Source organism: Carettochelys insculpta, chromosome 9 (assembly GCF_033958435.1).
Source record: "Carettochelys insculpta isolate YL-2023 chromosome 9, ASM3395843v1, whole genome shotgun sequence".
Classification (NCBI taxonomy): Eukaryota; Metazoa; Chordata; order Testudines; family Carettochelyidae; genus Carettochelys; species Carettochelys insculpta.
In genome coordinates this window covers 34,682,998-34,696,344 of record NC_134145.1, presented here as the reverse complement: position 1 = coordinate 34,696,344, position 13,347 = coordinate 34,682,998, and the positions used below count along the sequence as shown (strand labels likewise).

Below are 13,347 nucleotides of genomic sequence, written 5' to 3'. Positions count from 1 at the left end.
GTAACTCTTTCATATCTGGCACTCTAGCATTCGGAACTCTCAAATAACTGACACTTTAACCATAAGTAAATTTTATTTGTTTTCTATAAGTACAGTACAGTGAAAGTAAATACAGATGAATACAGCAAATACAGTATAAGTTGACACTGTACAGTACTACTGTTGGTGGTAAATAAAGTACTCTGCAGACATTTGTTTGTTTTTTAATATCTAGTCTTGTTTTTCTTTAGTGTTTTGCATTGCTAGATATACCTGTCTATTATCCAGAATATTTGAATATCCAGCAACCTCCTGGTCCCGGAGCTGCCACATATGAAAGAGTTTAGTATTATTCTAGGGTGTCTAATGTTAGAGAGCCCTACTCGCTGCACATGATTGTCTACTTCAGCACATTTTCTGTGGCTGTTTCCTCCTGTGGGAATGAAGGCGTTTCACTGGTACACATCTTCGCACTCTTTGCACAGAAGTAAATGATGGCACAGAGTGCAAGGCAGGGCAGAATCAGCCAGCCCAGTAGGAGTTAGATTTCCAGAACTGGTCACCTTATTAGCTCAAAGAATTCCTTGTGTTCTGAAGCCCACTCTCACATCTGCTGAAGCGGGTCTTTGCCCACGAAATCTTATGCTCCAAAATATCTGTTAGTCTATAAGGTGCCACAGGACTTCTTGTTGTTCTCGAAGCTACAGACTAATACGGTTACCTCTCTGATACTTGTGTTCTGAAGGGCTCCACTGATGTCACTTTCTCTCCCAGTGAAACTTCCATCTCATTCTGTTTTACAGCATCTAGCGCATTGCACCCCTGCAGAACGGCACTCTATGATATCTGGAGTGGGAGACACTGATCACATTCACATGTGCTGCCCCCCATCAGCCCTCTCTTGCCCCCATGCTGTGGTAATGCAGGAGGATGTTGGTGGGGCAAGATTTCCCTCCTAGTGAATCATTCAGGTATTCATTCCAAAGATCCGTGAATCCTATCAGATGCATCATGCTGGAAGTATTTAAAAACAGTGATTAGCACACACACAAATTGCTCAGTGTAATGTGGAGCCAGAGGTGATAATTTCTCTCCCCTTCTCCTCTGGCTAATGAAAGCTGTTTCCTTGTACACTATTTATCATGGGCTCAGAATTTTCCTGTTGGAAAGAAGTGGGTCTGTCCCACAAAAGCTCATCACTTAATAAATTACTCAGTTCATCTTTAAAATGCTACAGGACGGCTTTTTTGTTTTATGGGCTCTTTTCTGTTTGTTTAGGAGGAATTCCTCTGGCTTTTTGTTGTTTACTCTGCATACTATTCGGTGTTGCAAAAATTTTCAACCAAGAAGGTGAAGAAAATGCTGCTGTCTGGCATTTCACAATTGCACCCATTTCTAGGCTCCTGGAGGCATGGGGGGGCAGAAAGCAAAGACATAATTTGATGCAGTTTTTGTAGCAAACTCCTCCATTCACTGTAATTGACATAACGAAGAGTCCTGTAGCACCTTAAACACTAATGGATGTATTGGGCATAAGCTATCATGAGTAAAATCAGATAGAGCTGCCCCTCTGACATTTGCAACTGACATGTTAAGGTACAAGCATGTGTTTTCCATAAAACTATTCCTTTTGTGATTCCCTGTTAATCTGCAGAATGCAGTTTCTTTTGTTTTCTTAACAGCCTGCCATCTGAAGGAAGAGCATAGGCTCGGAAAGCAGTATAGACAAGAATCTTTTGAAGAGACAGCCTGATTATAATGCTCAGTAGTTAATTTAAAAGACCAGCTTTATATTTTGTTGTAATGCTAAAGAAAACAGCAATCTGAGGCCTGAGGGTGAATGAAATATTCCACTGCAGGGTGGTGGCTTTGTCCCACGCTGGGGGCATAGTGTGTTTTAAGACATTTTTAATGGACCAGGATAACAGCCCAAATGCAAAGATGGTGTGGGTGTGTGTACTTGAAAAAGGAACTTTTACATCATACCCTCTGCTTGTTGCTGCTGTATCAAAGGAAAGGGATGTAGTCATGTGAATCTCCAGCTGGGTTTTCAGTGCCCTGTGGCCATTTCATCCCATCGAAAGTAGCAGTTAGTTACTTTACTCAGACTGCCCTCCTCCCCAAAACACACTTGTAATGAATTTATAGCCCTCCAGGATTTTACAGTCAATAACTGGGGGTGCAGAAGACAGAACTCTGAACCTTCTGCTCAAAAGCAAACTCCTGCAACTTTAGCCAAAGAAGAATCCTCAGCATTGTTGAGAGATTTTCATTTCCTGTGGTCTGAGGAATAGCGGTAACAGAGATAGCCGTGTTAGTCTGTAGCTTCACAAAAAAAAAAAAAAAAGCATTTCTGTAGCACCTTAAAGACTAAGAAATTTATTTATTAGGTAATGGACTTTCATGGGAAGATCCATGAAAGTTCATTACGTAATAAATAAATTTCTTAGTCTTTAAGGTACTACAGAAATGCTTGTCATTTCCTACAGTGTAACTGGGTTGTAGGCATCATTGGCTGGTAGATGCTGAACTAAGTTCATTTCTATTTTTAATTTGCTCACAGCTTCCCACCGTTTTAAGCAGTAAGTCACAAGGTGTTGACCTGAGATCTTGGGGAAGAGTGCTGTCTCGTGTGTCTCAAGCAGTACGAGAGGTAAGCAGTCTGATAATGAACTGAATCCCCTGTTTTTGGCCATGCACAGCTTTCCTCTGCCCTCGCTTGGTCCAGCAGTTCATCTCCAAACATTTGCCTTATCTGAAAGACTCCCGACTAGACAGTTAGTGAAATAGCTAAGGAATGTCGAAGGATGTGTTTTCCAAAGATCATCTCTTTCCCCACTATAAATATGGGTATAAATGTCAACGGCTATGAACCATAAAGAGCCTTTTTCAGTAGAGCAGGAGAGCTCAACAATTGAAACTACCCTGTTGTTAGTGTGGGGTAAAAGAGAGGAAGGCACCTTCGGGGCCCAGTACTCACAACCAAGGGAGTGTGGTACAATCAAGTCCTTCCTATTCTGGTTTTCTCCTGGAAGGCTGCAGTTAATAAAGTCCTTGTTTCATTACAGCTAGCCAGGAGGCCAAGTGTTCAGGACCTTTTGTTGGTCTTGCAACCATTTGTACAAGGTGGAGGGCCGGAATCCTTCAGCCACCTGATGAGCACCTTGTCTGATCTTCTCTGTGGCTATCCAGAGGGAGGTGGTTCTAGAATACTCTCCTTCAACTGGTATGAAGATAATAACTACAAAGCCTTCCTAGGGATCGACTCCTCCAAGAAGGAATCCATTTATAATTATGACAATACAACCAGTAAGTTTTTCCATCAACTCCCACAAACACTTAAGTCTGTGGGGTTGGCTGTAGAGCTACAGAGTAGTACTTTTTAGGCAGTTGATTTGGACATTTAGTGACTGGATGGTTATCCTTCACATTTGGGAAGTGGATGCAGAAATCCCTATTGTGGTAGATCTGACTGAGGCACACTTTCATACAGCACAGAACATAAGGATCCAGACCATAGGTCCATTGGGCACGGTATCCATTTCTAATAGACTGGACCCATAGGTGAACAGTTCTAGAATATCCTTCCCAAAGGGGAATTTTCTTAAGTTCAGCAGTTAGTTGTTGATTTATGACTGCAAGCACAAATATTTTTAAATATCTTTAAAAAAAAAAATCAAATCCTGACCAGCATACTATGAGAGAGCCTCATTTTATGCTGAGAAGTTCCTGGCCTTAATATATTTTGTGGGATAAGTTCCACAGGTTATGCATAATATAAAAGCATTTCCACGTATTAGTTTTAAATTGTTGCCTGTCAGTTGCGTTGACTGTCCTGTTGTTTTTGTATTATGACGACAGAGGTTAAATAGAGATGTCTGTTTTTTTCACTTTCATTACAGTTTATTATTTTATCTCTCTCAGGTCCTCACCTGTTTGGTGGACTTTATAATCTTTCCTTATAATGAAGCCTTTCCATGCCACTAAACATTTTTCTTTGCTTGTACATGAGCCCCTTCTATTTCTGCTATACCTTAACAGTGGTATCATAAATGGTGCTGGGTAGTTTTTTGTCCCATGGGATGTGGACTACTTAGTGATAGATAGTATTATTGGGTCAGATACCCCCACCCCCGTATCCCCTGAGTTTGAGCTCCGCTGGTGTAGAATGCTTCCTGTATTTTTACTTGATCCCTTCTGCATTTTAACTTCTCTGAGTGTAGATCCGCAAAGTTTACAGATCTATCTATACCCATCTTCTAGAACTGGAAGGGACTTTGGGAGGTCATCTAGTCCAGTCCCCTGCCTTCTTGGCAGGACCAAGCACCATTCTGCTTCCCAGGTCAGGGAACAGAAGAAAAGTGCTATCCAGCTTAAATACCCAAGCTAAATTCAAGAGTCAGATGGAAATTCCTTACATAGAGAGTTTAATACTGAGTTATGTCTTAGGATCCAGTTAGAAACTTTTCTACAATTCAGGATATTCAGTCGCACTGCATTTGGTTACCTCCTGTTTGTACCATGTGTAGATTAAACTTCTATGGGCAGGCATAGAAAAAATTATATATAATATCAACAACCATACAAAAGAGATGGTTAGGGGAAAAAATTATAGATGTTTAAACAGAGAAGGGATCTAAATGGGTTTGCTAGTTTCCTGCCATTGGAAGTGTCCTATCAATGATAACTAGCAAGTAATGAAATTCACTGTCTCAGTTCCAGACTGCTTAGTGTCTTTGTTTTTCAGCCCTAAAATCTACTCAGCAAACTTTGCTGCTTGTTTCCCTGGGATAAAAATATGTTTGAGATCTGCACTGCTTCGTTGCTTTTCAGCTACAGTGTGCGTATTTAGGTACAGCACAAAGTGTCCTGTTCAGAGACCTCAAAGCTATTTGCATTTGTAATATGGGCAGATTGAAGCCCGCAGGGTATTACGAACAATAGAACATGGGTATGGTTACATAAAAATCTGTCCTCATTTCTTCCTGTAGCACCCTTTTGTAATGCATTGATCCAGAGCATGGAATCAAACCCTTTAACCAAAATAGCCTGGAGTGCTGCAAAGCCCCTGCTGATGGGAAAAATCCTCTTCGCTCCTGATTCTCCTGCTGTAAGGCAAATAGTGAAGAATGTAAGAGATTCTCATTATACACAACTAGTATTTTTAACCTGCTGTCCCCCTTCCCGTCTCTCCCCTGCCCCCCGAGAATAACCCAGCTTTTTGCCCTCATGACCTCATCTTCAAAGAGTTCTTTTTGCTTTGATGCTTAGAATCATAGGAAGGACAAATTTGTAATGTTTGCTGAGATCTGAAATTCAGAGATTTCAGACTGGTGACATCAAGGTTAATATACTTAAGGGTCATTGGAAGAGAGAGCTAGGTTCTCCTCTCCTGCTAGTGGAATTAGGAGTCAGTGGGGTTGTGTTAGTGTATACTCAGATCTGATTTTGGTCCGTTACCTTTGCAAGCCTGGAACTATTCTATTCTGATGGCAAAGGAGAAGCAATTGTAAATGATATAGGATAATTATAGAGGACTAGAACTTGAAAGCACCTTAGGAGGCATCAGCTCCAGTCCCCTGTTAAATAGCTCCAGTGATGGAGATGCTACAATCACTGTAAGGAATTTATTCTAGTACTTAACCTCCCTGGCAGGAAATTTTTCCTGATGACCAACTTTAAACCTCCCTTGCTGCAATTTAAGCCCATTGTTTCTTGTCTTATTATCACAGGCTAAGGAAAATAATTTTCTCCCTTCTCCTCATAACACCCTTTTAGGTTCTTGAAATCTGCTATCATATCCCCTCTCAGCCTTCTCTTTTCCAAACCAAACAAACCTAGTTCTTTTAATATTTTCTCAGAGGTCATGTTTTCTAGACCTTTAACCATTTTAGTTGCTCTTCTCTGGACCCTCTCTAATACCTCCACATCTTCCCTAAAATGTGGGGCCCAGAACTGGACACAGGACTCCAGTCAGAGCAGAGTAGAGCGGAAGAATTTCTACATGTGTCTTGCTCACTACACTCCTGTTAAGGCATCCCAGAGTCATGTTTGCTTTTTTTGCCATTGTGTCCCATTGTGGACTCATACTTAGCTTGTTGTCTACTTTGACCCCTAGAGCCCTGTCTGCAGTTCTCCTTCCCTTCCCAATTTGTGTATGTGAAACTGATTCTTCCTCCCTAAGTACAATACTTTGCACTTTTTCTTGTTGAACCCCATCCTATTTTCCTCAGACCATTTCTCCAGTTGGTCCAGATTATTTTGACTTTTAACTCTCCAAAGCACCTGCAAACCCTCCCAGCCTGGTATCACCTGCAAACTTGATAAGTGTACTCTTTATGCCAGCAGTTCCTGACCTTTTCGAGACGTGGATCCATTTTGACAATTCAGGAAGACTTTATGACCCAAGGCAATTCAAAATGGGGGTCCCCTTAGAAAAATGCACCCCTCCTTCCCTCCATCCCCCAGCTTAAATCCCTCTCAAGTAGGGTTGCCAGATTTTTGGAAAACTTATGTGGGACAGGCAGCCCCACCCATGGGATCCCCAGCCAGGGCTGCCCGTCCTGCGTAAGATTTCCAAAACCCTGGGCTGGGTGCAGGGACCCTGGGAGCTGGCTGAGGGGTGGAGCCCTGGCCAGCTCTCAGCACCCGACCCCTGTACCCAGGCTTAAACCCCTCTCAGCCCCTCTGCCTCCCATCTATCTCACAAGAGTTCTGCGTGCTGCTGCTGCTGCCCCCCACTGTTCCTTCAGTGGGCCTTTGCCACTTCCTCTGCATGGCTCCTCCCAGCCCTTTTATTCACTTTCTCCACCGGCGGCATGGGCAGTTCTGTCTCCTGCTGCACTGAAATGGGACTCAATTTAATTGGTTTAATGGCCAGATCCTTCCTGCTGGCTGTTAAACCAATTAAGCTGAGTTTCACTTCAGAATGGCCAGGCGGGGCAGGGACTGGGAGCCAGAGGAGTGATTGGCGGCAGAGCCGCAAATGGCCCCTTGAAGAGCCACATGCAGCTCAGAGCTGCCCAGTCGACAACCCTTACCAAATCTTCTCATGACCCATGTTTGGGAATCTCTGCTCTCTAGGCCATTATCTAAATCATTGATGAAGATACTGAATAGAATTGGCCCCAGAACTGACCTCTGTGGAACCCCACATGTTATTCCATTTCTTCATGATTGTGAATAAATACTCTGTCAACAGTTATACAACCAGTAATGCATCCACCCGGGAGTAACACCATCTAGATTGCATTTCCCTACTGAAGACAAGGTCGTGCAATATTGTATGAAATGCTTTACTAAAGTCTAGGCATACCACGTCCACCACTTCCCCTTTATCCACAAGGTGCGTTATCCTATCAGAGTATGCCTGTACTTACCGTGGGTTCGACGTTCTGCCATTGATCCACTGGAGTTTGAGAGCAGAGCTATACGAGGTGCAGCGACAGGCACAGTGGCTGCTCCAGTCGCAAAAGGAAAGGAAGGATGGTCTTTTGGATTGGGATTCAGAGAATGGAATATAAATCTCAGTTCTGCTGAAGTCTGCGGCAAACATCTCTGTGAATCCACTTGTAAAACTGGGTAGTAATATTTCTCACTCCCCCAATCAGCGGAGAATGAATAAATGTTTGAGAGATGTGCAGCTAGTGCAGCCTTTGGAGGAGGAAGGATATATAAATAGATCAGTCTTGCTTAGGTCATGTTTGCTTCAAGTAGACACGCAGAAGAGTTGTGCTGTGGGTAGCTTGGATTATCCCAGTAGAAACCAAGGAATGCCCTTGGTGAGGTGCACTTGGTTTGCTACACTCCATTGTCGCCATGTCTTTTTTATCAAGTTTACTGAAAGGTTGTAATTAAATTAAATTACATTTGTAAGATTGTTAGAATACAGACTAACAGGGCTACCTCTCCATTACTGTTCCTAAGATTCAGATTGCTACAAACCATAATCAGCAGCATCACTACATGCACCTGACGCGAAGTGGTCGGGTATCTCTCTAACATACTGATATTCCTTTCTCTTGCTAATGCCTCAGGCAAACGCCACATTTGAAGAACTCCAGCGCCTCAGACTGTTGACCAAAGCCTGGGAAGAAGTGGGACCTCAGCTGTGGCACTTCTTTCAAAGCAGCCTCCAAATGAATATGATCCGAGTATGCTATGCTCTAGTTTGGGGCCTGCAATTAGAGTAGGCCTTCAAATTCCTTATTTCAGCGGAGAAGGAGAATTAATCTGGAAAGTTTGCATGGGAGCACAACCTTTGCATGAAACAAAATTATGATTCCAAAGAACATATGAGTCTAGGGTCACTGGGTGATTGGCTTTGCAAAATTGTCTGCTGTGCATTAGGAAGAGACTGAAGCAGATTCCCAGCTCTAGCTAAACTCTGCTTGGTGCAGGAAAGGGCAAAGGTGTCATTGTGCCTCTTTTACACCCTTCGATCTTTGGGTCAGCCAGAGTTGGTTTGATTTCCCCTGCACAAGTTAAAGAACGGTCTTAGGGCTGCTCCAAGTTACACCCAGCTGCCTCTGACCACAAGGTCCATTCTGGCAGCTTGGGGATAGCAGCTCTGCAGCCCTGACTTCTCCCTTCTGGCAAAGTCTCATATATAGGGGCTTGCAAGGAAGGATTCTACAAAAATTCAGTGTTCACATCAGCAAAAGAAGTAATATGCTGGGTCCCCTAGAGTCCATAGCAAACTGTTAAGTAAACTCATGTAGCTTAGTTGTGAACAGCAATTCATGCTGAGAAACGGTTAGTTTGTTTCAGAGCAGTTTTGTCTGCAAATGGGTCAGGTATGTTTAAATTTATTCTAATCCTTATGAGGAGAAGTAGAATTAAGGCTCAAATAGACCTGATGCTTGTAACTCTCCCCCTTAGGTGACCCTTCACAGTCACAGCTTTGTTGTCTACCTTTTCCCATTAGCTGGGGATTCAGTAGGATCTCATGTAAACTTTCTAGCTAGAGTGGGCTTGTTCTAAAGCACATAAAGGGTACTGTAGCAAATTTGAACTGATGTACTTCCTAGAACACTCTGAAGAACCCCACAGTGAAAGACTTCTTGAATGGACAGCTGGGAGATGAAGGTATAACTGCAGAAGACGTGATCAACTTTCTCCATAACGGATGTCCAGAGAGCCGGGAAGAAGGTGTGGCAGACTTTGATTGGCGGAATATCTTCAATGTCACAGACCAAACTTTGCGTTTGCTTAATCAGTATTTGGAGGTAAGCTTAGTGCTTGTACTATGGTGGTGGGCACCACGGGAAATTCTTAGGGAGAAAATACATCAAAGCCTCATCATCAGTGCTTGGATGATCTGGTGATAGTGATCTCCAGGATAGAGAGGTTTAAATCACAAGGTATTTTAGTTATTTTTCTCTTTACTTCTTTTAAAATAAGAAAGTGACAGAGGAATAAATTCCTTACTCTGATAAGGAAAATATAATTAAAATATTAGTTGAGTCTGGAAACATCCACAGGACAAAGGAAAATATCAGCATAGCCATTTTAGAGAAGAAGCTAGTGAGAGAGAGAGAGAGAGAGCATTTCAGAAGACCTGGCAGGGACTTTAGAGGGGGCAGAGTTCTGAATGCTTTTGAGAATTCCCCTCCTCTTCCCCACTCCAGTTTAACCACCGACTCCAAAGCTTACTGAAAGTCAGTGTTTCTCTCTTAATGGTCATTGGATAAGCCTGGTGTGAATTGCCCAAGATCAGATGGTGAGCCCATAAAAGAGCTGAAGTTATGTCCACTCTACATCATAAAGTTGATTTAAGGCACTTAGCTCAATTTTACAATGTGATTGTCTTCACTGCAAGCACCATTTGGTCAATTTTAAGGGGCACTAAGGCTGACTTTCTCTCGATGTGGTGTAACCCCAAGTTTAAAAATTAAAATGTCATATTAAGGCTAGTGCAAAACCAACATTATATTAAATCGATTTTATCGGCCTCCAGAGGTATCCCACAGGTATCCCACAATGCCCCACAGGGGTCTATTCTGGCTGCTTTTACCTCCACTGTTCTCCAGGTGTGCAGAAAGAAGGTAATAGAAAGCCTGGGAATTTGAATTAATTTTCTTTCTAACCAGCATGGAATAGTGCACCTCAGGAGCCATCATATCTAGCCATCATGAGTTCTCAGGGTTCTAGCACTGATCTGAGTTCTCAGGGTCACGAAAGAGCCCCAGAATGGAGCCATAATGAGATCCTGAATCTCACGTCTGTGTGTGGTAACAAAACTGTGCAGAGCAGACTGTGAATCAGCAAAAGAAATGCGGACATTTATGGGAAGATTTTCAGGGCATGATGGAGAAAGGGTGCGCCAGGGATGCTCAGCGATGCCAGGTCAAAATCAAGGCGCGTGACACTTTGGGAAGTGGCCATAACACACTGTGCAGTGGCTATAAGTTGTTTAAGCTCCATGCTAGTGACCTGCAGTGGCGTGAGCCAGGGACAGGCTTTGGGAAAATGGACCGAAAAATGGGTGAAAATTCCTCGAGCCAGGCATTTGCTTTCCAGTAGCGGAGTGATCGGGGCATTGTGCTCTGGGATGATATCACACACCCACAAGCACTTATGCCTTTTTTTCCCATAACATGCTGGCACAAAACCCCAGAATGCAACAAGGCTGCAGGCGCTGTGGGTTAGGTACCCACAATGCATTGCTGATGCAGATGAACCTACCAAAGGCCATGCAGAGACACTATGTGAACTTTTTAGACATTTGCGGACGCTCATCGTCAACTTTATAAAATCTAGCAGTAAAAGGTCGACTGCAATAAATTTGACTTTATTTCATAGTGTAGACGTAGCATGAGACTGTAAACCACAAACAAGACCACTGGGCTCCCTTCTCTAGAAGCTACTGTTTACGCATAATGTAAAAGATCTAGCAGGTGTAACAGTTTAATGCTCAAAATGATTTTTGTATTGAGACAAACTACAATTTCAGAGACTCTCTTCCTTTCACTTTGTATTTAGAAAGAAATATTTGCTTGGGGAAATTCATCACTGAACAGCACTGTTGCTTTTCCTTTGGAAAGACAAAAGTTAAATATCCTTGGGGCCACAGGTGATGCGACAAAAGCTACAAGTGGAGTGGAGGCATTCGTATTAGTGTCCCTTCTGCAGCACTTTCCCCTCCCCCAAACGTGCATTAGGCACTTAGAGATCTGTAAAGAGACAGATGCCTGCCCCAAAGAGTTTGTCAACTAATGAGACAAGGTATAAACCAGGGAAGTAACTGGGAGGGGCATGAAAACATAAGGTAATAAAATTTGTTGCAAATTCTCTTCCCTGTTACATTTAACCCTGGGCTGTATGCCTTTCTTCTAGTTCCCTCATAGATGTTTGGCTTTTCCTGGTTTAGTTCTTATTTTTATTGCTCTCTTTTTGTTTGTTTTTAAAACCATACTTTGCTTCATTTTTATTTCTCTCCTGCCTCTCATCTAATGTAACTGTGATTTATTTCATTATTTTGCTTTTATCTTTAAGGACAAATACCAAAATCAACTTTACTTTCCTTCTGTCTGTATAAATAACCAAACAACTCTTTGCCCTCCTGCTCATTGCCAGTATTATTTATACATGGGAGCAACCCTAAAGTGCTAACCGATTTCCAAACATCCCAGGAGCTTACAGACTATCCACAGGAGCTTATTTTATGGAGGCCACCTCTTTCGCTCCTCTTATTCTTATCCTTCCACCTTGTCCGATGTGTGGTGCAGTTACATCACACACTGGAATGAAAAATGCTTAAGAAGCCTGAGCCAGAGCCACTTCATTTATGGAAATTTTTTTAGCGTCTAATAAAGAATCAAACAACAAGCTACTAGAGTAATTGCTCTAAAATTTGTAGAATTTAATAGAAAGTGATCTTCTTTCTATTAGTTTTGATAATCCATGGGACTGTATAATTCTTTAAAACATATTCTCATGTGTATGTATATACTCATACTCACTCAAGTTCTGTGGAACCATCACTTTCTATTCAATTACATGGCACTTCTCTGCCTAACTATAATTATAGTTAGGGATTGCAGATATGATAGAATGTTACAAATATTCCCCAAACCACAGCAATCCGAAGCTCTAGCTGGAGGTTTATATATGATCCTGTGTAACTGAGGGAGTAGCCAGAAGGAGTTCCAACTCAGGCTGTCATGCTAAGAGAATGCAGTTGCCCAGCTCTGCTTCTCCCCAGTCAGATTTCGTTATCTCGTAAAAAAAATAATGCTGAGTTCTGCAGGAATCAGTCCAAATGCAGCAGCAGCACCATTGTAGATTATAATACTTTCTCACATAAGGGATCTCTCCATGCTATTCTTCACTTCAGATTAGAAAAGCATTCCTGGGCTGTGGGTATGATATGCTGACAAACCATCCCACTTGAACGAGCAGAGAGACTGGTGGCTGCATTTTCTTTAAGGGCTTCCATTTGGGGCTGCCAAAAGTGTTTCAGACATTCTGAAACAAAGGGAACCAAAATCAGTGGCCACTTCTGAAAAGATGGCTGGCTACCATTTCTATGACTACGGCTTCCATTCTTGGGGGGCTGTCTTGAGGGCACTCACAGGCACCACAGGGAAAGTTAAGGTGCAGTTTTGTTAGATAGATAAAAGAGCTAATTTGTGTCTTTCTCATTCCCTTTCCCAGTGACACATGGCCAATGGCTGTGTAATAGCCCATAGCTGTTCTTTTCACTGCCTCCAGAGCAAAAGGTAACATGAGACTTTCTTAGGCAGGACTTGCGAGAAGCACTATTACCAGAAGTTGATTTGACTTGGGTGATCTAAGCTTAATGATAGGTTCAGAAGCCCATTCACTACAAGTCCCATGGAACAGGGTTGTTTTCAGACTTGGGGACCAGGCTGAAGGGTGGGTCAAATACTTCCCCAGGGATTCTAGGAATGACCTGAATGGGCCAGGGTAAGCGAGGCTATCTGGAATTAGGCAGTAAATGGTTATGGGTGTGGTAGCTTCTTAATGAGGCAGGAAGAATAAGAAATAAATTATAAACTCTGATTGCTAAAAAATTTTTAGCACAGATAAACATGATGGTCTCAACCCTGGGGCAGAGTGGAGCTGGAAGTCTGAAGCCAGTGTTCCTGGTAATAATGGTTAGTGTTTCTATTTATAGCACCTTCTCCCTGGGGCTCCAAGTGCCTTACAGATGTTAACTGCATCTCACAATGCCACTGAGGTTAAGAAAGCTTGAACACAGAGTGTGACTTGCTCAAGGTCTCTCACAAGCAGTAGCAGAGCAAGGAACAGGACCCAGATCTCCTGATTCCCTGTCTTGTGCTTTAATCTTTCCTATGCAAGATGTCAGGAAGCGAAAGCCTCATCAGCTTTGTGCTATTTGTA

General features: G+C 42.6%; 1 protein-coding gene across 1 annotated transcript in view; it reads left to right on the top strand.

Moving 5' to 3' along the window:
* Nucleotides 1–13,347, top strand: part of ABCA4 (ATP binding cassette subfamily A member 4) — a 109,198-nt gene that overhangs the window by 19,630 nt on the left and 76,221 nt on the right. The window contains exons 7-11 of the mRNA XM_075003286.1: nucleotides 2,543–2,632; nucleotides 3,048–3,288; nucleotides 4,971–5,110; nucleotides 8,016–8,132; nucleotides 9,009–9,206. Of these exons, the coding sequence (XP_074859387.1) occupies nucleotides 2,543–2,632; nucleotides 3,048–3,288; nucleotides 4,971–5,110; nucleotides 8,016–8,132; nucleotides 9,009–9,206 (786 nt within the window). The remainder of the gene's footprint in view (nucleotides 1–2,542; nucleotides 2,633–3,047; nucleotides 3,289–4,970; nucleotides 5,111–8,015; nucleotides 8,133–9,008; nucleotides 9,207–13,347) is intronic.